This window comes from Dendrobium catenatum, unplaced genomic scaffold (assembly GCF_001605985.2).
Source record: "Dendrobium catenatum unplaced genomic scaffold, ASM160598v2 fragScaff_scaffold_81, whole genome shotgun sequence".
Lineage (NCBI taxonomy): Eukaryota > Viridiplantae > Streptophyta > Magnoliopsida > Asparagales > Orchidaceae > Dendrobium > Dendrobium catenatum.
Genome location: NW_021318543.1, coordinates 210,044 through 238,006, shown reverse-complemented (window position 1 = coordinate 238,006; position 27,963 = coordinate 210,044). Strand labels below are relative to the sequence as shown.

General features: G+C 36.4%; 1 protein-coding gene across 2 annotated transcripts in view; it reads right to left on the bottom strand.

The window, feature by feature from the left end:
• The window catches only part of LOC110096523 (ubiquitin-like-specific protease 1D), a 63,562-nt gene that overhangs the window by 9,778 nt on the left and 25,821 nt on the right, over positions 1–27,963 (bottom strand). For both annotated transcript variants that reach the window (XM_020822527.2, XM_020822529.2), the window contains exons 3-10: positions 24,609–24,703; positions 24,322–24,533; positions 23,039–23,087; positions 18,497–18,588; positions 18,345–18,374; positions 18,133–18,228; positions 12,125–12,227; positions 11,888–11,982 (exon numbers count right to left, since the gene is read on the bottom strand). In XM_020822527.2, the coding sequence (XP_020678186.1) occupies positions 11,888–11,982; positions 12,125–12,227; positions 18,133–18,228; positions 18,345–18,374; positions 18,497–18,588; positions 23,039–23,087; positions 24,322–24,533; positions 24,609–24,703 (772 nt within the window). The remainder of the gene's footprint in view (positions 1–11,887; positions 11,983–12,124; positions 12,228–18,132; positions 18,229–18,344; positions 18,375–18,496; positions 18,589–23,038; positions 23,088–24,321; positions 24,534–24,608; positions 24,704–27,963) is intronic.

The following is a 27,963-nucleotide window of genomic DNA, read 5'->3' as shown; positions in this document are numbered from 1 at the left end:
ATTTTAATCTTTTCTTGCACAATTGGATTCCACCACCAACTATTTTTACATTAGGAGTTTTCCCTTGATACCCAATCACATCTTTTGCAATATTCTTAATATCACTAATCATTTTTTCCCACATAACATTAGCATCCTCATGCATAGACAAAATCTTAAGATCTAAAATCTTATCTCTCAAAAATATTTTGTTTATAATCTTTAAATGCCCCCATCTAATCTAGAAAAACGTATTTTATTTTTAATTTTATGGCCCTTATCTTAAAGTCCAAAACTAATAATCGATGTTGGGTACATAAATTTTCACTCAAAATAACTTTACAATCTTTGCAATCTAAACGATTTAATATTCTAATAAGAAAATAGTCAATCTGGGTTATACTATATTCCATTTTTATAAGTGATGAGATGCTCATTCCTTTTCTTAAATAATGTATTAGCAATTTGAAAAATCATAAACTAAACAAAAATCTATATGTCTTGCCACCTTCATTCATTCATTCCAAATCCATGGTCACCATGAATGCTTTTAAAATCATCTACCTCTCTACCAAACATGTCCATTTAAATCTCCTCCAATAAAAACTCTTTCTTCAAGAGGTATATTTTATATTAATTCTTCTAAGTCATTCCAAAAATTTAATTTAGAACTCATATCCAAATCTACTTGAGGAGCATAAGCACTTATAATATTAACAATCTTATCATCAACAACAATCTTTAAAGCTATAATTCTATCTCCAATCCTATTAATTTTTATAACATTATCCTTTAAACTCTTATCTATAATAACACCTACACCATTTCTAGTACCACTCCTACCTGAATGTCAAAGTTTAAATCCTAAACTATCAATTTCCTTAGCCTTCTCTCCAACCCATTTAGTTTCATGAATGCACAAAATATTTAACTTCCTATGAATCATAATATCTATTAATTCCATTAATTTTCCTGTAAGGGAACCTATATTCCAAGTTCCTATCCTAATTTTAGTTTCATGGACTAGCTTCTTTGCCCACATCCGTTCTTGATGTGGGAACCCTTGCCTATTTAACACTGCACCCGGGCGCCGGTGCAGCGGCCCTTGCACACTTGCCACTGTATTCAGGCCATACAGCACGTCGCTTCCAGGGGACATCCTAACATTAACACAATTTCTTAAAGGATTCATGTCATTATTGTTCGACAAGTTTTACGCTGACTGTCGACTACCTAACGCAACTCTCCACTTTTCTCATCCAGGACTTGGGACCTGGCAACGGCAGTGTTATTTTTTTTTAATTAAATCCATGTTCTTAATTTTTAATTATTATGAAACTATGCATTTGTGTTATGAATTTTTCCTCTTCAATTAAAAATCAAATGTTATACATGTACACATGTTTATCGTTATAAATAATATTAGATAAGGTGGCATGTCTTTTTAATAATTTTTTTTAAATGTCTATATATAGAATGAGCATTAAAAAACATTAGACAGACACATATGATTGATTGAATGATTTAATATTCCTACAATAAACATTGAATGATTGAATGTGTGCGATGATACAGAGTACCAAATGATAAAGGGCTTTTCGGAGCAAATGATAAAGGGCACTCCGGAGCAAATGGTAAAGAGCTATTCAAAGGAAATAAATGAAATGATAGGCCAAATTTGAATTTGTACTTGATCAATACAAAAAATGTTGGTACTTCTGTGACAGATGTATAAAACTATGAATAAGTATTCTATGCATATAAGAATATAAAGAAAAAGTTATGAAGAATGGAAAAATGAGAAAATAATGATTATATGAAAAGATAAAGGAAAAATGAGCATTTAGGATGTCATACAGAATATACATACCCAAATGTCAATTTATGACTTCATGGTAATTCTTCTGAAAATAATTTCAGCACGGCCATATGAAAGTTACATGCATAATGTTTTCTTTTTCTTGTTTTATGAATTTAAGATAAATATTTGTTCCATGATGAGCGTTAGCTCATCCCTGGTTGTGGGAATATATTTTTTAGGAGAACCTGCTAACATTTGATGGCTGACAGACTTATTACTTACCGTCGTAGAGAATCCCAAGAAGACAGGTTCTTTATGATTATGTTATGTCATGTGATGGTTTATGTAATGTGGTACAATTGTAGTAGTTATGTTTTATGTAATAAGTTGATATTTCTGATGTAATAAAAAATATTTGAAACAATGTTTAGAGGATCTTTCCTATTTTTGTATTTAGATGATTATTTTTATTGTTAGTTTGGAATGAAAGTTTTAATTTTTGTTGTACGACCGTTAGTTCCTGCCTTGTTAACTCGAGCTTACCAGGTTGGATCGTGACATGTTCAACTATTGACATCCCTAAATCAGTTAAAGGGAGAAACATCGTTGATTGTTTTCCTTCCTCTAACACATTTTAGCGGTATAATTTTCTTTATTAAACAAAAGTCTATCTCAAATTAACAAGTGGATTTTGCAATTGAGATATTTTCTACCTTCTTACGGTAATCTATCTTATATATATAATGTTCAAAGTCATTACATCACTTTCAAGCTTTATTAATCTTGTTGTTGCATCTATCATATGAATTTGATTCTGCTTTGTGGTTTACTCCTTGTATTAGAGTGTGAGTTTTTATTCTCTAATATCTAGAAGATATTCTCACAATTAAGAGTATTTAAAAGTTTCGAAAGGGAGCTAACTTGCAAAAATGACAAGAGGCATAAAATGAGCCAAAAAAAATTTGAAAAGATGCGCAATGGTGAAGCCCTCCAAAGATCACTATGATCCATGCAAGATGGATCTCAAGACCAGAGCTGCCAACTCGAGTGATCCTCTCAAAACTGAAGAGCGCCCAAGCTATAATCATCAAAAGATCTCTATATGGAGGTAAGGAAGGCGTGCTTTGAGATCGAAAACACTAATGGCTAGTTAGAGTTGATGAAGACCTCTGGGTGAACAATGACTCGCCATGAGTTGATAAAGACCACAATGAAGGTCATGAGGAAGCCATGTAGGAGGTGGCAAATGCCTTGTGTAATAGAAGATGTTGAGCGGCAGACTATGTATAAACATGGATTGAGGGGAGGATAAGAGATTTGTTATTAATGAGGTGCCGATGGCTCTTTCAATACAAGTAGATTCAAAGAATCATGCACTGTTTTAGGTAATCCTAGCTTTCTTTCTGCCATTATGTGGACGAATAGGCTGCTAATAACCAATCCAGATTGATCACTGAGATCTTTACAACAGTTGCAATGTATGGGCCATCTATTTTCTCAAGCACGGTTCCATGTTTGGTCTCTTTGTCAGAATGATTGCTAATTAATTCACTGACATGGACCTTTCATTTCACTATAATAGGTGCAAAGCAAAAAAATGATGCAAAAAATCAGCTTCTCCCCTTTAGTGCAGCGGCTGCCGATACCAACCTGACCCAAGTTCAGAAAAACCCAAGAAGAATGGGAATGGGCTAAACCTTTTACGAAGCAGGTTGTTGAAAACTTTGAAGCCTAGCCAAAAACCAAATGAGCAGCTTGTTTAACCTGTTAATACTCATTTAGTGTTACAAAACAAGGGGATGGCACTCCCCACTACAAGCTTCCTTGATCACAATCCCTAATTAAGTATCAATCATTTCGTGCAATGCCTTCCATCTTTCCTAAACAACAAAGGAGCTTGTTTTGGCATCAATAATCCCAGAAAAGCTTAAAGTGGTGATAGGACTTCAACTTAATATTCTTAGACTAGAAGAAATATCATTTCTTAATGGGTCGTGCTCATTAAGCAAAAGAAAAAATAATCAGTATTATTTTATTTATTCTGATTTTTGACCAATTTTTCAATGGCAAATATGTGATATTAATGAATGGGTACTGAAAAAATTGAATGATTAGTCCAATGAACAGGATGAGCCAATGTTTGATGTAGAATAGTTGATATGGAGTACCAGTACGAGAACTAATGGTATCCATGACCAAACAAGATCAATATAAAGGAATAAAAAAGTAATCTTCACCTAGGCTTAACACACTTGCTGATGAATAAAAAAAAATGATAATAACATGACGAAAATCATGAAGTGGAACATGAGGCTATTTTGTTTATAATTATGATGACTCTCAGATGACTATTTTTAATTTTTTATAAATATTACACCTATAAAAGAACTATTTCTTATTTTTAAGCTAAGTTCCAATGTTTAAATTATCTTCAAATAGCATACATTCTTACAACCATGAAAGTTATGTGGCAATTTTATGCAGATTACCGAATCTGGGCTATCCACAAAACTAACACCCTTTTACCTTCATTCATCAAATTCCCACTGAAACATCAAAATTCACAAGAAAACTCTTACTCATATTTTTCACTTTCATCAAATACCCATTGATTTGATCATGACATGCACAAATGGAAGAATTTACCTATTAATTAATTTTATGGGTGCTAGTTTCATAAAAATGGTAGATTTCAATGTCATGATAAACACAGGGTTTGGTGGGACAGACGAAAAATGATGAGATTGTTATCAACAAGCGGCCTAACAAGCATGGTTAACTGCCATCTTAGGGTCGATCAATCATAGTCAATCAATAATTTATGTTCTTGTGTAATTAAACTTTCCTTTATGTTAAGAAAGGTAGGGGTAGACCAAAAAAGACTTGGTTAGAAAATATTAGGAATAACCTTTCTTTATTAGATTTAAACGAGAATTTGACTTTTAATAGGACACAATGGAGAAAAAGGATTCATGTAGCCGACCCCACGTAGTGGGATAAAGGCTTGATGTTGTTGTTGTTGTTGTTGTTGTTGTTGTAATTAAACTTTCCTGCAGGACCGACTCAATTTACTTATGATGAACATCTACAAGTTTTTTTTATGGATATCATGTTAAATTTTTGTATCTTTGTTTGAGATTCTATGATTTCTTTTTTGTTTGTTTTTAACATCACTGCTATTTATAGACAAAGAGTCTCAAGCACCGGTCCTAAGGGCGTCAATCCATTGGCGTTGGCAAAAACGCCATCAAGCTTGGACCTCAACCCTTTTCTGGCATTAACCTTTAGGAATTACCCCATGGCCAATAGGCATCTGCATTTGGAAATTAAGTCTACGCGCCAACTATTGGGTCAGACTTCAAGGCCGAGATGTGGGCAATGACTCATAGAGTTGAACTTGGAACCAACAAGTGGTTGCCAACCCATGTGGGCAATGAGTCTAACTCATTTTTTATGCAATACCCTGTTAGGAAATACTTGAAGATTTCAAGTAAACCCTAACAATAAAAACAAAAACAATGAGAATAATCCACAAAACCAATGAAAGAAACCATAAAACAGTAGTTTTTATTGCAATAATCAAACTAACGGAAAAAAAAATAGCAAGATACAATTGATCCTCAATTCGAGAGGATGATCTATCTCTCCCAATCCCTAGACGCCGCTAGAGCCCAAGACACCAAACTCTAAGAACAAAAACAGCCACAATAATTTGCATGCCCTAATCTTCTCCTATTTAAAGCAAAAACCCAAGACATAACCCTAGCCCCCACCCCCTAATTACTCCTAGTGGGCCCTAACCTTTGCATTGGCGGCCAAATCACCTCTTCTAAATCTGAACTGGCCCCTTGCCAAGGGTCGGTTGGACCATCTAACATACCCCTTTGTGGGCAAGTTTATGATTGATCATGCAAGATCAACCAAGCGTTATGTGTCCAAGTGAATTGAGTTAGGCTGCCAAATCTATAGCCTAGTCCTTAGGGGACGTGATGTAATAACATGTATTTTGACTGAGGTAAAAAAATTATTTCTGGAGTAAATATAATTTCAAATTGCAAATCGTCATCGCCATAGCATTGTTATTATAATATTTTACTTGCACGAATTTTTTCGTAATTTTTTGGTACCGATGAAAATTCTTAAGAAATTGACACATATCAGTACAAGTAAGAATTTCGAGACCGTCGGGTGTCCGTTTTGCAAAACGATTTAACCAATATTTTTTAAATAAAATGATTTATTTTATAGATATTTTCGGTAATTTTTTAAGTCCTAAAATGATTTATTTAAATTTTATACTAAAGAATTGATTAAATTATATTATTATTTATTTGAAAATATTATAAACCATTAACTTAATTCCTTTTTCTCCTCTTTATTTTGGCATTATAGAGAAGGTTTTAGATAAATTAGAGATAAAAGATAAGAGAGAGAAAAAGAAATTAAGATTTGAAGGTCGCGGAGCAATTTTCGCCAATCGGGCCTATTGAGAAATTTACTCGTCTCGTCGTAAGGAACATTTCTCATATTTTTTATTTCAAAGATTTTATGTTTTTGATAATTTTTTTATCAAATTTTTGTTTTCGTTATCGAAAAACAATAATAATTTTGTATTGGTAAAATTTCACTACGTAACTTTTTATATGTTATAGAGATTAAGATTATGAATGTTTTGAGTATTTATTTGAGATTTTTCATTGGGTGATTTTGAAAATACAATAATTTTTGCCTACTCATAAATTTATTTTGACGTCTAAAAGTAGTAATTTAGTTCAACTAAAGCTTCATAATGTTATTTCATGCAATATCTAGTAATTTGGTTCAATTATGATAATGTGAATTTTTGCTCGGTATAATTTTTATTGTCTACCGTTAAGACATTTTAGCACTTTATGAATTAAGCTTAATTATATTTTATTTATAGCAATGCATTAAAAATAAATGTGGATATGTGATTTAGATTACTGTTAAACTACTGTAATAATAATGTATGTAAAAGACAAGTAAAGACTGGTTAACCTGTTGGTTAAAGAATGATTAACCTATACAAGATGGTGGGCCGACGGGCTTTCCTTTAAATACTGTAGTTTGGTGTTATCCTTTACTGATTCCTGTGATATTGATTGTGAGTTATAAGGAGATGATTACTGTATCGAAGGGCAAAGAGTAACGACTCTATTTACTGAACCAACAGTTTATTGACACTAATACAATACTGAAAAATACCATGATATACAGAATTTCTTACTTGTTTAGAGTGACTACTAAAACGCATGTTCTTAAATCATTATTCTTATTATTGTACGAATTTATTATTACTGCACAGATTTATTGTTATCGCATTATTTTACTGCTCCTTGCACTGGATTATTATTGTTATCAATTTAAATACTAATACTAAGCATGTGATATATTGAGCACATGATATAGAATAACAAGATAACATGTGTACATTCCGATATAATTTTACTGCATTGATTCGATTTCAACAGTCTTTACTGATGTTTTGATTTGATGCTTTATACAGTTTCTGTTCTGATTGGTATTACAAATACGACGATTGCTTTAGATATTTTACACTAGTACTGGTTTACTGTTTTACTGGCTTATGTACTGTTTATAGAGTTTACTACTACTGCATGTAAATTTTACTATTTCTGCACTGATTCAACGATCATATGAATTTAACTACTATGATTTGATTGTTGACATGCATATTGCTCATTTGTCGTATTTTACATTCAGTTGTAGATTATGGTGACCTACTGGGCTTTTTAGCTCATTAAATGTGATAAATGATTTCAGGTCAGGGCAAGGGATTTGGAATGTGAGGCTGGTCAGGATTCTTCAGGTTCTGTTTCTTTTTGTTATAGTTATTCTTTTGTATTCAAGACAGAGTAGTTATGATATGATTGTGTAGATTCTGGGTAGTATATATAATTTTTTATAATGAATACAAATGTGTACATTAACATTTTGAATTATACAATCTATTTTTTTTTATTACTGATAGATAATATTAAATAGCACTGGTTGTTGTTTATTAAAAGATTAAAAAAATTTCCAATTTAGATTCTGAGGTATCACATGTGAAATGCAATACATGGAGAACAAGGTCTAATGATTAACTGGCTTACAATATTGAGAGAGTAGGCAATATGATGAGGAAGAAATCAAGATATCCAACACAAATTGTCATGCAAATGTGAGGATAAAAAGCATTAAGTAATGTAAGATCGATGAGGTTGGGAGAAGAATACTGCAATATATGGAAGAAGCACACAAGGGGAGGACGTAATTGTTGATGCTAATAAGTAGTAGCACAACAAACAAACAATATTTGATTTGCAGAGAAGGACATGGGGTGAGGGAATTAAACATTTAATTGATGATTCAATAAAAGAAGATAAAAAAATTAAAAAAGAAAAGATAAAATCTCCCTCTAATATCAAAATTTATGAAGGGAAAGAAAAGGACTCCAAATACACAACTTGGACTAATCCATGAACATAACTTCGATCAAGAGGGAGAATGAATGATTGATCTCACAAAATATTTAGCATTCATCCAATCATTAAGAGTTTATTCAATTACAAGGAATCAAAATCCATTTATAGATATGGGACTACAAGTATAAAATAAAACAATGTCAATTCAAATTTTAAATTTAAGAATATTCAAAATTAAATTTAAATCTAATGCAATCCAATGGAAAATAATTGAACCAGTAAAATAAATTAAAGTTAAAATAAGGGAAACCATAAAAATACATGTGTCCACAAAAGCTTGAGAACTAATCTTAATCAACTCCAAAGTAGTCGAATTTGATTTCTTTTACTTGGCATGGTTTTATTTGCCCTAAACTCGCGTTACTTGTACTGCATCAAGTTGATCCATATTAAGAATAGCCAAGCGTTGGTTGGAAAATTTACTGGTCGTCGTCCGGCACTTTTCTATTCGAAATTTTTTTCCAGCTTAAGTTAAATGGAGAGTTTTCTGTTACTGTGCTTAACTCTAAGAACATTTTGATCAAGTTAATGAATGACCTATACTATTGTAGCGTTCATACTTCGTTAACAATTGTTATATGAAGTTATTTAAGTGGACAGCCCATTTTGACATCAATGTTGAATCCCCCGTCATCCCAATCTGGGTTTCTTTCCCAAATTTGAGTCTGCACCTTTTCTCTCCTCGTGTGTTTCATGGTCTCAAGTCTTTTGTTTGGTCGTCCCCTGCGTATCGATAATGGTACTTCATTTGGAACGAGGCCCTCGGTCGCCCGCATTCTTGTGGAGTTAGATATTACTAGGCGGTTTCCGGACCAAGTGTGGCTTGGTTCTAAGAAGATGGGTTATATTCAGCAGGTGGAAATGGAAGAATTTCCTTTTTATTGTTCTCATTGCAAAGCTTTGGGTTATTCAAATGCTGACTGCCTGATTTTGCATCCTCATTTAGATGTTAATCCCGTTCCTCCTGCGGTTAGTGTGGAAGTTTTACCTGAGCTGCCTAAGGTTGATTATGCAGGTAATTTACCTATTCATGAGGTTATTTTACACAATAGTCTTCCTGTGTGTGAGGCAGTTTTGCCTTTTGGGTCTGTAGCCCTGTCTCCTGCTGTGGTTGTTCCTCTAAATGGTAATGTTGTTTCAAACTTAGTAAGTTTGGGTGATCTTAATGCCTTGAGTGATGGTGTTTTACATTCCGATCTGTCAACTAGGGGTGTTTCTACTTCTATGGTTGTGGAAAGTTCGAAGGAGGATATTGTTGCCTGTGAGGTTAATAGGGAAGTTGGGCAGGAATTGACTAGTGGTTCGACACATACTGTTTCACCTCTAAATTCGGTTGATTTGGCCTTGACTGTTGTGCCTGTGGATCAGGTTAGTTCTCTGGTTGCTTACGAAGTGGACCCTTCGGTTCTTACCCCGGTGATGCCTACTATTCAGTTGTCTGGCCAACTTGTTGAAGTCCCAGTGAATTTAATTTCTCCACATGCTTTGGTTACCCATGTGGGCGTCAGCTCGGGGGATAGTGTTAGAATGCAAATAGATTAGCTTGAGTGCTCTTCCCCTTCCGCTTCTGTGGTAGGGGTGTCAATTCGGGTCGAACCCGAGTTGACCCGGTTCTAAACGGGTCAACCCGAACCCGACCCGTTTTTGTTGACGCGTCAGGCAACCGGGAAGTTGACGCGGGCAGCCGGGCAGAGATCATTTCCGGGACATTTTCGAGTCGTTTTTGGGTTCCCGGGTCAACCCGAACCCGACACAATTTTTAAAACGGGTCAGTTTACTGAACCTGAACCCGACCCGTTTCATAAACAGGTTGACCCGAACCCGGATTTTTCGGGTCGGGTCAAAAATTGACACCCCTATTCTGTGGTTGAGGAAGTGGAATGTTTTGAACTGCAAGAGATTGTGCAAGATGAAAATGTTTGGGTTGGTAAACGTAGAAAGCGGAAATCCAAAAAATAGCTATTTCTTTTGGTTTGTTTGGTGGTTGCTGTTTTGGTGTTTCCGTTATTCCTTTGTTGGCAACTTGTCTTCTGTTGCCTCTCTATGGTTTTAATCTGTATTACTTGGGCGATGATGTGGCTCGGGCTCACCACTTTGGATCTGTGGTTTGTTGGCAACCTTTGGTGGTGTTTATTTGGAACTTTTGCTTCGGTGCTGGCGGTTATTTGGCTTTTTGGTGGTGTATTGCTCTTTCACTCCTCTGGATGGCCCGTGCCTGGCTTCGGAGTGGTTGGAAGCCTTTGCCAATTACTGAGCTCGTTAGCCTTTGCTGACCTGCTTATCTTCTCGGTCTCCCTAATTGTAATCTCTTCATGTATTCGGCTTTTATTTTTGTACTCTTCTTTTGTTGATGGAAAAAAATTTTCTTTAAGAACAAAAAATTAAGAATAGCCAAAGAACCAACAAATCACATATTAAAAGGATCTCAATGTTGTTCTTATGAAACCTAAGAATTTGTAGGAATATATTATATGTTCTGCAAAACATTTTGTGCTAAGAAAGACTATGCAAAGTTCTCCAATTGTGGGAAATTAGAGGGGCCAAGATGAATCCTGAGCAGGAGAGAAAGATCCCCGGCAATTCTTCAAGATAAGCAAAGAGGTTAAACTGCAGCTGGTCTCAGGTGCAGAAATTTGACCATCAGAAAACACTTGCCAGAAAAAGCCCTTGACATTGTTTATTTTTGTAAAAAGTTATTGTAATCTTTTTTTATTCACTATTTCTGTCAATATTCCAGCTTCTTGAATATAGTTGTTAGTGCAGAAAATTCGGTAAAAAAGAAAACAAATATGCTCATCCCATATGAATGAAGGACCTTTAAATTAAAATACAAACAACCTTCAAAAATAGCAAAACAAATTGAAAAAAAAAGTTCAGTAAGTTACTGCTTATAAGCAGAGAGCGGCGGCTCCTAAGCTTTCCCAATCATCATTATTCATATCCCTACTATTTATTATGGACATAATCTGACCATCTTCATCATATAAAAAACTGGATTGATGTTACTTCAATTAAGCCCTTTAATATCAAATTTGGCATACTACTCTTCCCGAAAACTTTCCTGATTAAATCAACCATCCCACTTGGAAAATGATTCTTCCATCTTTTATACAATCAAACAACCTTAAAATATTCCCTACTAGTTCATGCTACTCAAATATCTTTCCAGTTCTACAGCACATACAGTACATTCATATTAAAACTATCAGCAGCTTTTGTTGCTGCTAGAACTGTGGCTACAAAAAGTTAATAGGGGGTTTGAGTTCTAAAAGTAGCTAATTTCATAACTGCAGTAGAAGCGCCATAGGCCATACTATTGAAGTAAGTTGACATGAACAGCAAGTAAAAAAAACTAAAGCTATGTGTGAAACATAATCATTTACATAGTGCAATCACCAAGATACCATATATTCATCCATAAACCCCCACCCCCACCACATAAACACACACAAAAGCAAAGCAGATGAATGTTTTGATATCTACTATAAAATTATGCATTAATATGCTAAACTGCAAACAATAACACATTCCTGTAGACATGCTTTAGGAGATAATTCAGTATGTGTAATTAACTTATAGAACATCAAAGGCAGCTTACTCTTTATGGATTGGCAAAAAAATATATGCCTTCTCAAATATATTTATCCCTTTCCACCACCGTCTCAATTTGGAGAACTGTAAAGATCTATCACCCTAGGAATTATGTGACAGAATTTAGATGAGCACCTAAAAATACGGAATAAATCTAACAAAGTTTTTACAATGGCATCAACACTTTTGAGCTTAATATGAAAGAAACTCTAATTTCTTTAAAAACTTCAACAATGAGGCTTACCTTTGATGACAATGCCTGCTCAAGTTTTCCAAAGAAGTAAGTGTTAAAGAAATAGTATTCGCCTTTGTTTTTGTAAACATAAGAGAGTGACCTCTGAAGGTACCTACCAAAGCAAGCATGGTTAAATAATCACACCCATAAAAACCTGCAAAAGATCTTCTCAGCAATAAATCATTCAATCCCAAAAAACCAGCAAAAGAGCTTGTCCAATTTTGAGAAAGGGAAAAACTACACAGAAAAGGAAACGGAAAATAAAAGCAAAAAAAAACTGGTGAACAATCTTCCACTTTATGTTACTAATAAGAAAACCTAAAACTGAACTATTTCAGTATAAAAAATGATTCTTATTGATAATGTCTAAATGCAAGAAGAATTTAAGTCAAATTCACATCATTTATTTATAGAGTTTAAAGAGCTACAGAAAATTGTATATCAAAAAAGCAAAAAGTAAAATATTCATTATAACCCATTACACATTGTAGCAGATATGGCTAGGCTGGTAGGCTACCACATGGCTCTCAGCCTCAAACGCGACTCTCTTTTGCAAGGTGAGTCCCATGGGCAAGTCTTCATTGGTGAGTGTATAGGGCAAGTCCTCAAGATATAGCATGCAAGAAAAGTATGTGTGGTTGAGTCCTCTAGATGAAACGATGACTCCTTGGAAATAATCTATGAATCTTTGAGTGCAAGGGGCAAGTCCCCTTGGATGATGATGACCGCAAATTAAGGATTGATCAAGTCTAAAGAGTTGTAATTATTAACCTTTGGGGTGTGCGCTTCCTATAGCTGGATCAAGGGATGTCAGTGGTAACCTAAATGATGATGAGAGACCTCAAAAGATCATTTTTTGCAAAATTGCCTGATAGATCGGTCCAGCTTGACCAAATGGGCCGGCCCTTGGTCTACAGCAGGTGGAGGCTTGTTGCTCTGATTAGGGGAGAGGGAGGCTGATTGGTGGGGCCCATTGCTTAAAAATGAAGAGGGAATTTAGGCAAGAGTGGACAAAAAATAAGAGAGAAAGGGGGGGTGCTGTTTTAAGTATGATCATATTTAGGAGAACGGCTAATTAGGAATTGAGATTAGTTTTGAATAGATTAGTTTTGCATGCTATAAATAGAGGGGAGGGGTTAGTGTTGGGGTATCATGTTATTTTCCTGAGCTTGTTCTTGTGTGCTTAGGCTCAAGCGACGGCTTAAGAAGTAGGAGAGATATATCATCCTCTCAAATTGAGGATCAACTATATCTTGTTATGTTCTTTGAGAGTTCAGCTAATACTACGTTATTTTTGCTACTTACTTTGGTTTTTCTTTCAAAATTGTGTTAGCAATCGCTGAAATCAATCATTGTTAGGTTTACTTTTGAATTCTACAAGAGTTTCCTATCACTGCCCAAGTTGAACAAGGACAAGGCTAAGGCTTTTGTGGCTTTAACATAAAAGACATTAATAAGCAGACATCATCTGAGTCCTTGGCATATATAAGACACATTTTATAGTAAGCAATGTTTTCTTATTTTTTCCTAAAAATTATCAAAAAACTTTGCTCGCCCTAATACTGATTGGCACTTTTTGTTGGTGGCGTGTTGAGCTGTCAAAACCCAATGACCCAAAGGTGCTTGAATTCCTCAATGAGGATCCTCCCACTAAGGGAGAGAAGGCTAAGGACGCAGAGGAGGAGCAATTGATGAGTCCAAAAGAGGCACCTCTCAAGAAGCAGAAGAGAGATATGGAGGCTAACAAGCTGAGGCCTCCCCCAAAGAAGGAGAAGGGGCCTACCAGCATCCCTAAAGCGAGGAGATTCCACTCCACTCAACAATTTCTCCCTTTCGTGTGGCAAACATCTCCTTTAAGTCCAGCATGTGTTGACTTCCTTATGATAAAAAAAAAATTCTAACAGCTACCCGAGCACATCTTGATTTGATGATAGGCTGATAAAGCGTCCAGGAAACTCATCACTCGGAATCCAATTGTTGAATCTACTAGTGAGTCAATTATGAGTGGGTACCCATCTTTTGGGTATGCTAAGTTGAAGTTGTTAAAGTCGACACACATTCTCCATCTGTCAATTTTCTTTCTACACCATGATGACATTAGAGATCCAACCTACGTACTACACCTCTCATATGAAGTCGGCATCGACAATTTGCTAACTTCCTGCTAGATTGTCGCCTAGCATAATAGTGGTCTACCTTATCTTTTGCTTGATGGGTCGGGCCTCTCGCTTCATTTTCAATCTATGGTAAATGACTTCTATGTTTTTACCTGACATTTATGCAATTATCCATGCAAAAAATATCGAGATCATCCCTAAGGGCTTGGACAATCTCATCTTGATGTGCCAGGCTAAATGATGCGCTTATTCTCAGGATTTCCTCTACTGCTTCAGTAGTCTCCATCCATGATCCTCACTCTACCTCTAGCTACAACACCTATTCTAGGAAAGTTGTCACTTTCTCTATAGCCTTTATGTAGCATGCTCGCAAATGGGTGTGGTTGCCTCTCATCGTGATCTCTCAACTGCCTGCGGGGGGTAGCATGTCAAGATGATTACTCTGAATGTATTTAAAACAGGTCACCCGAATATTACGTTATAGGAGGCCAACACATCCACAATTATTAAGTCGGTCATGGTGATGTATTTTTGGTCGCACTCACCCCAAGTAACAAGGGAAATCACACCATCAATCTCCCTGCACTCACCAAAGCTGTAGAGGGGATCTGATGTAGGATTAAGTTGAGAAGTAAGCAAGTTCATTTTTTTAGAAGCAGATTTAAAAACGATGTCTACAAAACTCCCTAAATAAATGAGAATGATATTGATCTAGTAATTAGTGACCAAAACAATGACGAATATAGCAATGAACATCCTTTTGAACTCCGAAAAAGAGGTGATAATGCCAAGCGGCAAGCGAGTCAACCACAAGAGTGCAAATTCCTTGAACACGGTAAATAAAACATCATCGGCATCGAACAATGACGTCGCCAACTCAAAATAGGCGACATGGTCGAAGGGGCTAGTCCTTCCCCTATAAGACTCTAAGATATGCAATTTGAACTTGGGAGGCGATGCTTGCCTCTATTATCTCCCTGAATAATCTGTTGATTAGCCCGAGTTCTATCCTTCTCACTAGCCATAAAAGAAGGTTGCACTCTTCATCACTGATGAGTCTGCAAGTGGGATTAGTGTTAAGCGTCGAAGTGCCTGGTTTCCAATCTTTAATGGCAGACAACGTAGTTAAGAGGATCATTATGGAGTGCACACCATTGGAGCGTTTCTTCATAGACCTCTTAGTGTGTCTAGAATTATCTTGGTGGGTCTTTCTTCCATCTGTATCAAAACACAATGAGTAGTGTAGTTGAAAGTATCCAGATTCTAAAAGATCAAAGAATTCTAAAAGATCAAAAAATGTGCATATTCACCCTTTATTTATAGGGTTTAGAGAGATATAGAGAAGGTTACACAAAAACAACAAAAAGTACAATGTTCATTATGACCTATTATAGACTAGATTAGACACATGGCTAGGTTGGTAGGCTCTCACATGGCTCTCTGCCTCTGACATGGCCCTCTATTCTAGGGCGAGTTTTCATGGTGAATCCTCAAGATACAACATACAAGATGAGTCTGTGGGTAAGTCCTTTGGATGGTAGCGAGTCCTTGGAGATAGTGTATGAACCTCTGAGTGCAACAGACGAGTCCCCTGGGTGATGATAACCAGAAACTAAGGATTGATCGAATCTGAAGGTTCGTAATTATGGATCGGGGGATATTAGTAATAGCCTGATAGCCAAAATGATGGTGACTGACCTATGAAGATCAATTTCTACTAAGCAAGATAATTTCGTAGAGGTTGGACAAGTTTACATGAGTCCCCTGACATGCATACCTGGGGTGACTTCTTGATCAGATTGACCAAGAAGAGCCACGTTCTCTATTGGCAAATGCCTTTGACGAGCAATGTGATTACTCCCCAGTTCTTTTATTAAAAATTGAAATACCTACATAAACATATACTACGAGCATACAATACTATAAGCCAATGTTAAGATATTTACATATATTTAGAGGGAAATCTCAATAACGGTAAATCAGAGGTTGAGTAAGCATGCATGGTAACATGCTTCAAGTAGAAATCGCATCAAACCAACCTTTCTCAGTTCTAGAAAGCCACAAACAAGTACTCCATAACATGCCCTTGAACACCCCAATTAGAGTCAAATTAAAAAGTTCAAGTGGTTTGTTAAATCAGGCATAATAAGCAAGCAAAATAGAAGCTAACATCAAAGTTAAAACATATATATTGCATCTTAGCTTTCCATAAGATTTATTTATTAATAAGAGCAACTAATGTGTTGTTTTTTAAGTTAGTGCTTTGGTTAAATTTTACATCTAATTTAGTCATATCTTAGCTTAAACAATTTGTAATTTTAACAACTAATGGCAGGGCGTTAGGTGGATAGGTCCAAAATTCAAGCATTGATGAAAGCTCAAAATAGTCCACCGACTATTGATAAATATCCAATTTAGTCACAGAGTTTCGTGTTGCTCCAATTTAGTCCCTCAACTATTATAAATTGAGCCAATTTAGTCCTAAAACCTAAAATAAGAGTTAAAGTTAACTCCAAAATTAAATATGAAGTGTATTTTAGGTATTGCAAGTGGATATGAAATAACATTACTAATATAGCTCAATTGTATCATTTATTAAATTATAGTATATAATATATATTTAATCAACTACATAATAATAAGAGTGAATAAATAGTGAAAAAATATATATATTTTTAAAAGCAAAATCTAACATGATAAAAATTATAATTTCAAATCATTTAAATATAATAAAAATATCACAAGTTCGTTTCATATCATTTAGTTCATTAATAAATCAAATTTAATTTGTGTTTTAATTTTAATTGATATTTTAAATAAATGTTACTTATTAATCCTAATTTTAATTATTGTCAATAAATTATAATTACAAAAATAATATAATTAGAAATTAATTTAATTATGAAATAACTTATTAATTATATTTTTGGTTTATTTTAATTATTTATGAGTTAATTATTAATTATTAATTTTAATTATCATTATTAACTAACCATTATAAATAATATAATTAAAATCTAAGTTAATTATCAATTAACCTAAGTAATTAATTACATTATATTCTTAATTAATTTTAAGTAAAATAGTTAAACTAAATTAATTTGTTTATATGTTATATTTCTCAGTAATGTCTATTATGTTGTTTGGCTATAATTGAGGGTTTGCTTTTCCTCTTCTCCAGATGTTTGTTACTCTTCGACTTTGCTTCATGTAAGATTTAGAGTTTTGAACGAGTCACTGAATAACTTCTTCGCCTCTTTCGACAACGTTCCTTCATGTCGGATCTGAAGTAACACATCCTCGCCGTTCTGTAGGATTGGAAGTAATGATGGGAGCTTGCTCGTTGTGAAGGTAGTCATATTTCTTCTTGTATCCAAACAGCCCCGCAAGGTGTCTCGCTCGCGGTCCGTCATGTGTCTTGCAACTGCACACAAATACCGAATGTGAATTGAAGCACACCACAATGCATCTAGCTTGCTAACTAATCGCTCGCGTTGCCTTGTTCGCAGCTTCTCCCTTGCACAATTCGATCTCCAGCTCTTATAGCAGGAAGGCAAGCGAGCAAGTAACAAGTAATTTTACCTAAATGCCAAGAAATAATCTTGTGATGGTATTCAGCTTTATGAAGAACATTTCCAATACAATATGCAACATGATCCTATAAAGGGCAAACTCAGTGCATGGGATTGGTACTAGGGACTTTAATGGTGGCCTTCTCCTACAATAGAGAAGAGCCTGTTTTCATGGCTCAAAATAGAGACTTTAAATCACAATAGAGATAAACTAAGCACTGCTCGAGAAATCTATACTTTAAAATAAAACAAGTGACTATACTTTAAAGTTAAACAAGTGACTCCACAACGTAGATGAACTGGTAACCAAAAATTGATGATTGCTCACCTAATGTAGAAGTCCAGTATAGGTGATGATATATACTGTTCAGGTTCCAGGCATTTCATGTCTGAGTAAAAAAGCTCAACAGCCTCAGGATGATCCCTTCAAGAACAGAGTACAAGAAAAAAAAAAATCCATCAAACAAAAGATCAGTTTCAAGGCTATTTTCTATGCCATGATTCTGCATGAGGTGCTGAATGCTTGTCTATGAGATACACCTTGACGGATAATACATCTTAGCTCCATTCCTGAAAGAGAAGCCATTAAACTAATTGCAGGCCAAAACAAAGGACCATTCTGAAGCAACTGATAAACTGGAGAGCTTGAATACTTAGAACACATTACTATTATTCATAGGAAAATAGAATACCTTTCATCAGAAGCATATCTGATTGGATCCTTAGGTTGCACTTCTTCTTCGTCCAGAAGAACCACATCCCGAAGCTGCCTCGTTGCAGGATCCTGTATGAACAATTAGCAACGTTCAAAACAGAACCACTACAAAAATGCCAGATCAAGCACAGCCTAAAATGTCATTTTATTTGACAAAAGTTATTAAGCAATTCCATGAAACGTAAAATGGAAAAAAATAAGGGAATACAAATCATTAACAAGCACAAATTAACAAAGGTGTAAACTTATTGGTTCTTTTTCGCGTGTTTTCATTAATATAAGCAACCAAACAACAGTTTTCTGGATTACTGTTTTAGAAACTCTGGCTAATTAGCACGCTTGACTAAAAAACAATATACAAGTTGCATGTTCTTCTCAAATTTTGTTCTCCTTTGTTGAAGAACAATAATAGACTTTTTAGTAGGTAATATTCATCATCAGAAACAGAATGATGTGGGCATGTTTAATGTATTCATTTTGTTTAATTCCATCTTGAGCTATACCATGACCACCAGGTAAATTGGGTGCTATTGATCAACTTAAACTTCTAAAGGTGTAGGTAGTTAAAATGGATGTAGACTCCATTAAATTTTCAGTTGAATGTTTCGATGAAGCCTTTTTAGTAGAGTTCTAAATTATCAATATGCTACAAAATAAATAGCAAAGGTCCAAGGTTTATTACATGAAAAAAAAATGTTGTAAATTTTAACCTCCTTTTTATGTCAATCACTTTTTATTGGTCTTCCTGCATGTCTTATAAGTTGGTCCATTTCTAGGACTTAATTGTTGTTGGCTTGCATAGCCATCAATCAAGTCCATATATTGCATATTTTGCATGACAGTATGCAACAACAAGTAGCAGTGCCAACAATGACCCAACCCGTGAACCCAACCCAAAATATTTAGGTTCGGTTTGATTCGTTTAATGAACGGGTCAGTTTCATGTTGGATTTTTCAACCCTTTTACTATACGTGACGGGTTCATGTTGACCAACAAACCCATTTTTTTTAACCCAATTCTAGCCCGCTTCCACCTCCCTCTTCAGATTCCTCATCATCACAGACGGTGAGAACCTGAAGAATTCAGTCCTTACACCTATGCCCCGACATATACTTCTCATCACACCTGAAACACAACCCCTTTGCCCTCTTCTCTTGTATCTCCTTCTCGGTCAGTTTCTTGAAATTTTTCCCTCCAGCTCTCTCCTTGGGCACCTCCTTCATGCTCCCTAGCGCTGGTCCCTGGGGGTAAAAAGGTGGTGGTCATCCTATACGACCCCCCTGAGTTGGTTCCCTTAGCCACTCTCTCCATCCTCCTTTATTCTTCCACCAGCTGTGCCAACTCCATGGCTTTCCCCAGGTTCCTTGGCTCCAAGACTCTGACTGTTGCTCGTATCTTCGGTTTGAACCCTTTCATAAAGTTTCTCTCCAGTTTTGTCTCTGAGATATGATACAATCTGCTGGCCAAACTCAAATTTGTCACGGTAGTCGGCTACGGTCCCCTCCTGAGTCAAGGCAATGGTCTGCTCATAGAAGTCTCCTCCCATCTCAGTTCAGAAACGTTCTAGTAAACATTCTTTGAACTCCCTCCAATTTCAGATGGGCTCCCTCCTTTCGCGCCATTGATACCATGCAAGTGCCTTTCCTTCCAAACACAATCCTGCCGTCGTCAGCTTCTCCTCCTTTGTCAACCCATTGACGGCAAAGTATCGTTCCACTTTGTAGATCCAGTCATGGTTGCCCTCACACTCAAAGACAGACATCTTCAGTTTTCTCACCCTTGGATCACCCCCATTCCCCCGGAATCCTCCATAACCTCTCATTCCCCGAAAGGGAGGTGCTCCCCAATTTTCACGGTCCTCTCTCATGCGATTATGCCCAAACCTTTCATCGTACTCCCCCCTCCGTCCTCCAAAATCAGCACCCCGACGGTAGACTTCTTCCCTTCTTCCAACAAAATCAGCGCCCCTCCTTTCATATCCCATGCTCATCTCCTCCCTAGAAAGCGATTCTAGCGGAGGCATTTCATCCTCTCCCTCGAGAACCTCCACTTCCGGATATTCTCTCCCCCTAAATGGGTTCGGAAGACCTCCCCTTCCCTGGACCCCGGTGGTCTCCTTCGATTATGATGTTGCTGGTTTTTGTTTGTCTTCAAGCATCTTCTTCATCAAATCTTCCAAAATGGCGAAGCTTTCATCTATCTTTTCATGAATGACCACAAATTGACTTTGAAAATCTGAAAATTTTTCCTCAAAATTTGTCTTCAATTGACCTATTTCTCCCTCCAAGACTTCAACTTTCCCTCCGGCCATACTTCCTCCAATGAGGTACCAAAAAAAATTCTTTTGTGTGAGCAAAAACTGCTGAAATTATATTTTTTCAGCCTCCAAGGGTCCCAAGACAACGCTCTGATACTAATTTGATAGTAAATACTTGAATTCGCAAGTAACCTTGCCCATTTCCGCCCCATGTGGGGCCCGCCTGGAGTAAGTAAGGACCGGTCCAGCCGGCCCATGAGTGGCCGGCCAAACAGAATGTAATGTCAAACATGTGTCGGGCATAGAGGAAATTGGATATTGCACCAACACATGAAGTCATAACAGATATTGAAAATAAAATTTATTTTTGACATGTAAATTTAACACAAAAAAGACAGCCATGAAATGATTACCATTTTAAGCATTTGTTGGGTAATTTAAATATCACCTTTTTGTTTGAATACAACATCAGACCTTTTTATTTGAATGATAAAGATAATAACATTTATCTTACTAGTCAAAGCTCAATAGCATTTTAAAATGCTTTTATTAAAATTAGGAGGATCATCATCATCTCATTTTAAAATGCTTTATTAAAATCCGATCCCTCCTAGTAGCTGTCCACTCATGTATGGCGGATCCAGAACGTGACCACAGGTTTGTTTACAACGATCAAGATCAAGTTGATGTCCTCAAATCACCATTCTTCGACCTCAACTTGGAGATAGATCAAATCGTAGAAAAATACGTTGAGAGGATCGTCTTCACCCTCGCCGCCGCTATTGACGAACAATTCTCTTCCGTCCAGTGCCAGATCTTGTCTAAATATTGATCAAGTTAAATTTTGTTAGGCCGGTTCATCCTGAACCGGCCCAGCCGGCTCAAGTCTATAGGAGGCGAACATGTTCTTCTTCCTTTGGAGTTTGCCGCCCACACTAGTGGGTCCCACTAGGAGCAATTGGAGGAGAGTGGATTGGGCGGCTAGGGTCAGAGGGAATGTTTGAATTAGGGATGTTTGAATTAGGAAATTAATATATTAATAGTATGGCTTGTTTAGGGTTATGGTTATGCATGATTATTGTGTTCTTTGGAGTATTTTTCTTGGTGTCTTGGGCTCTAGAACTTCTTCTAAAGATTGGGAGGAACGATCCTCTCGAATTGAGGATCAATTGTACATTCGCTTTGTGTTCGTTTGCTTTGGATTTACCTAATATAATCCATTGATTTTGGATTGATTTCATCACGTTCTTGTGTGTTTTCTCACTGTTTTTTATCAATTATTGCTAAGGTTGCTTGTGAACTCAAGTATTTCCTCTTGGATTACTTGCGAACTCAAGTATTTCCTATCAAATTCCTCCTCCAAATCTCTTTCTTTTCTAAGTCTTCCCATCAATTTGTGGCGTCCTAAAGGGTTGTGCAACGTATCTCTGTCTAACCAATTTCAAGAGTGCAAGTGAGTAGGATCCCGTAGTGCTTAATATTATTGCTAAATCAGGGATTTCCTTTGAAAATTCTTCATGCTATGCTAATCTTGATTATGATTGATTATTCATGATTCTAACAATTACATGTAGTTTGGCCTAAACTTTAATCATCTCTCAATTGTTTTAATAATAGTTTAAATCACTAGAAGCTAACGTAATTATTATTGCTCTAATTCAAAAGGCGTGTAATTTTAACATTGCATAATTTCTCCCGCATTTAGTTCTACATCAAAGTTCCTTCTTGTAGAGCGTCTTAGCTATTTCACAGCCTAAAAAGAATGCAAGGTGTACAGTGAATGGCAAAATTCCAAAAAGGGGGCGCAAACAATCCACATGGAACCTATTTGACCAAATTTTATGTGATATTGGAGCACTCTCAAAGAAAATCCTAAGAACACTAAGGATGAAACAGGTTAAAATTGAGAAAGACATTAGGATAGGTTAATATGTTAAGCATGCATGATATAAATGCAGCATGAGTTCAAACAAACAAGGCCACTTGTAAATAAGAACATTACGATAACATGGTGCTGTTCAGTTCACAAGCCTGCCAACATGTGAGAAAAACAAGCACTTTATAAAAGAAACAGAGAAATGTTTAATATATAATAACCATATTACTCTACTATGACTCTAACCATGATTCAGAAGTTCTGTGTTATTTGAGTAATTTCAGAAGCACGGGCAAGAGAGCTTCTAGTTAATCGACACAGAAATAACCTAAAAGGCTAAAACTTAAATAATAGAAAGCAGAGCATAGAAGATAAAAAGCCATACTTTCTTTGCCCTCCAAATCAATGCATCCCTTCCTTCAGAAAGCTTCAATCTAGAAAAAATAACAAACTGCATCTTAAGAATTTATCCTAAGCTAGATCAATGATGATTTTGGAGATAATGTAAGGAAAAATCAAAGGCAGTTCAAAACCACATAAATACAAGGACAGCCACCCCAACTCAGAACATTAAAAAAATGCTTTAAATATATATATCTGTTGGGACACATGAAATGGAACTAATTTGTGTACGACTTAAATATGAATAAAACTTTGCTGTTGGGATTTTTATTTTTTTGTATTTTTAAACAATCTGTTTTGTTAAAAAAGGGAGACATTGTATGGATTTTTTAAGACAACCAATGATCCTGACGCCATGGCAAGCCACATGTCAAGAGGGACCCACGTGTTTTGATTGACCAATTTATTGATAATTTGGTGTTAAATATACCAGCATGATGATGTGGCACCTAAGCATGTGTGGCCTCCCATCCACACCATAATGATGGGCATGAATGCAGCATTGGTCTAAGCTCTACAATGACTAAGAAATAACTACAAACAATAGGCAGTGGCATCAAAACATCGATGTAGAATGGACTCCTCCAACCTAAGAATGGTAGGCATGGGCTATGTGAAAACTAAGAGCCCTCCAAATTGGTGGTTTATGATGCTAAGGTAAAACCTTAGGCATAGGCGTAACAACTATTTCAATGCAACATTGTTAAAGAGTGCTTCAGCATCATCTTCCCATTTTTCTCCAAAACCTCCCCATGAGTGGTTTAGAGAGAGAGAGAGAGGGAGAGAGATGAAGAAAATGGTGGTTTTTCTTGCTAATTGGTGGAAAGCATGTCACCATATGTGGGAGGGATATCTGGCCTCCATTTAAAGGGACCATGCATCTCCTTTGTTGTGAAAAAGTGCTAACAAAGTTAAAACAAATCAAACTCTACACCATTTTAATTCAAAAGCCATAAGGTTTTCAATTTATGAGCAAAGCCATCTAATTACATTGACTCAACACATATTTCCAACATATTATTAAGTTAAAAAACAGTAAAAAAATCAACCTTGATTTGAACGCTTTGGAAGCAATGCTAAATTTCACTTAATTTTCATCTAATTGATGTTGAGTTTAGTTAATGAATACAACTATTATAACAGTATAAACTTGAAAATATACACTCACGATATACATGCAAACTTGCGCAGTTAAAGCACTTGTCATTGGTTTATTGCCAAGAAAACAAGAAGTTGCTAAATGATGGTTATAAAGTAAATAGTTACCTCTTAGAAAATCTTCTTCCTGCGCATGGGGCATAAAAACTGGAAGTTTGGATACTACTGCAAATTGCATTGAAATGACTTTTTTTCTCCTTAGAGGATTCCATGCAAGTTAATGGTAAAGTAGCTTGAGAAGACATATGACACAAATTCGTTCCTTCATTAATCTGGCAAGGATTGGCACTTGAAATCTTGCTTGTAGATGCAGAACCTGCCTGATCAAAACAAAATGAAAGTCATTCCAAAGAGCTCAAAACACTGAGAGCTTAATGAGATTATTGGTGAATTACCCTTTCATCCAACTTCTGTTTAAACAGGGAGAAAAAAGAAGACGGTGGATCACACTCTGATGTGGCAATAGCATTGAGGGAATTTCTTGGTGCGACTGCAAACAAGTACATCATCAACATTAGATAAAATGTGAGCCAAGAAAGCAAACCTGATAAAAATACAAACTTGAAAATGGATAGTTTCCCTCATGTGAAAAGGTAGCAAGTGGGTGGAAAGATTTACAATTATGATATCCCTTCAATCAATATATCCATTACTTATTAAGGTACTCTTCTATGTGAATAGTAAAATAGAGAGGATTGCATGGAGAGACACTTGATATTTAAGAGTTGTTTTTCTAATCCACTGCCATTTCTCTCTATGGGCATACCATACTCACAATCTCTTTGTTATGGCACACCTTAGTGTCTCTCTATGTGAAAGAGATAAAGAAAGAAAAAATGGACATCTAAAATCATCATGCCAACCACCACCATTTTCTATGGATAGAGAGTAGGAGAGGAATGGGTGGCCTACTTCAATCAACCCCCAAAAGAGAAATTATAACACCAAATTCAAGCATGATAATCAACAAAAGCATAAGCACAAAGTAGTAAATTGGTTTCTCATGCTTGGTGAAATGCACAACTAAGTTCTCTCCATTCAAACCAATTAAATTTCACCCTCGACTATTTCAATACAAAACTGGTCGTAAGTGAGCGTACTCCATTCAGTCATTTCTCCATTCTATTTATACGACTGAGGCAGCGGTTGCTTCAACGTGGGAATGAGACGACGTGGGGTCGTGGGTTGACGATTTGTGGGTTGATTTGGCTGTGGATGGTTAGAGGTCAACACGGAAGCACCTACCTCATCTCTCCATATGGTGGAGCACACATGATGCAACAAGAAAATATTGCAAAGACACAAATTACAACTTACACGATATTTAAAAGCTTGGAGAGACTCGACAAAACAAAAATTAAAATGAACATCCCCTCAGAATAACCAACTATTGGTCACCTCACATGTAACCGATAAAATAGGAAATTAGAGTGCTCTTTAGGAACATGCCAACCAGCGGTCCACCACAACAAACTTGATTAATGCCAACCAACTGGCTAACAAAAACACCTCAAACCTTCTGTAGAGAAGAAATATACAAATGGGGTGGAAACTTGCGGAGAGAAAAGATAGGTAAGAAGCCCGAGACGAAGTTATAGAGGGGAGAAGAGAAGGGGATACAGAGCTCGCAAGCTATCCAAAAACCCTCAGGTTTTAGTTCCAAAAATCACTCCATAACACACTTTATCAACAGCCATCACCCCATATAAATAGGGAAAGAAGCCCAAAAGACCAAAAGCAGCCGCCCCTTCCAGCCAACCAAAAAGCAGAGAAAATCAGAAGGAAAAAAGGTTCGGCCAGCACAGAACCCAAGCAACCAGCATACCAAAAGCCAGCCCCCCATGCAGAAACCGAACAGCCCACCTCAGAAGGAACTAGAAATCGGGACAGGAACTGAAGAGCCAAACAGCCCAAAAACAAGAACCAAAAAGTCATGGAACATGAACCAAACAGCTACTAGGAATCAGTCGACCAAGCCCCAACACCAAACAACAGGAAATAATAGGCCAAGCCCATATATAGAAATATAAGCCCACCAATAAATACCCAAAATACAAAGTAAGCTGGCAAACCACATGGTCAACATGACCAAAGAGCCCCCAAACCTATGCATGATCATAGGTAGCCTTCCATCATTGGGGAAAATAGAATCTAGTCTACAATAGAGCAATAAAACATATAAAACATATAATGATAAGATTTTGAATGCATCAATTTCAGCCAACCCCCCTGATGGGGACATCAGAGCATGAGTCATATATCAGAAGCGTGGCCGTCGATCTACGGCCACGATCGCGTCGATATATTTTTGAGTTATTTGATGCACTTGTCTTTTATTATGTTATTTGTTTTTTATTTATGTTTTAATTGTTTTCCCGTGTTATCCATTACTTAAGGTAGGTCGTATGTAAGCCCTAAGGGCATTGTCGTCTTTCTTATTTTGAGTCCTTTTTATACGAGGCTATTTATAGCCCTCATGTTGCTCTTTAAAAGTTAACGAATGAATGAGTATAATGAAAACTTCTTGCACTTGTGTGTTTTGAGAGTGTTTGTGAGTTCTTGGAGAGAGCTTTGGAGAAATCCCTAAGAGAGGGAAAATCGAATCACCCACCAACCTTGGAGACAGACGGGTTCGTGGTTCTACCTTCTCTATCTTCTTCTCCCATCTTTCCTCCCTCAACTAGCCGCCATCCTAGAGCTCCTCCCCATTGGCTTAAGTCGCCGGCCACCATACAACTCCCCCTCTCCATTGGTTAAACCTAACTCCCCTTCCACCTTTACCCGACCCCTTCTCCCCTCACCCCACCCACGGCTCACCCACCTAGCCGCCGGCCTCAACTTCCTTCCCCTCCCTCCAAAATTCAAATCTTTGTTTGAATAATTTCCATAAATAAATACCCTTGATTTGGGAAGATCCAATTTCAAAATTCAAACAATTTGAATTTGAATTTTTCTTTCCTTATTTACGGGAACTTATTTTAGGAAAGTTTCTAAATATAAACCCATTTGAATTTCAAATTCATGAGGAATTAATTGAAACCTTTCCTAATTCCTAAACCAAAATTAGGAAACCTTTAATCCCTCCCCTTTATTCCCTCCTAGACCTTTAATGTCGTCGGCCCCCTTAGGATTCGGTTTTGGAATCCTTTCCTAAAACCCAATTCTCCTCTTTAGAATATTTCCAAATTCCCACCCCCCACACTTGGCTGAAATTTCCAAGCCTCCTCCTACTTGATTTCTTTCCCTAAGTAAACTTCTATGTGTGATAAGAAATAAAGCTCCTTCCCTTCTCAATCCCGCCGCCCCTCCTTCCCCTTTCTCTCCCTCAATTAATTTCAACCACAAGATATTGATTGAGGATTCGTTTCCAAGTTATTTTTCCCTCCACCTACTCATTCAAAATCTGAAGTCAAAACTTTTACACCTTGTTCTTCTCCCCTTGGCCGACCACCACCCTCTTGCCTTCTCCTACTCTAATTCGTGAGGGAAACTTCTTTTTCTCAAAGGATTCTTCAAGGCAAGCAAAGGATCACTACATTCAACACTTCAATGCTTGGAAGAGACTTCTTCCGTTCCAGTTGAACCTTCAAGAGGAGCTACGACGAACTACGTCAACCCCTCGCCTACTTGTTTCGGGGTTTGATAAGGGTAACTTCTTCCCCTTTTTATTTACTTTGCTAATCCCCTAATCTTATAGGTGATGGAGATTCACAAGTTGCCGAGCTTCACCTTTGCCTAAGCTTAGTAAAC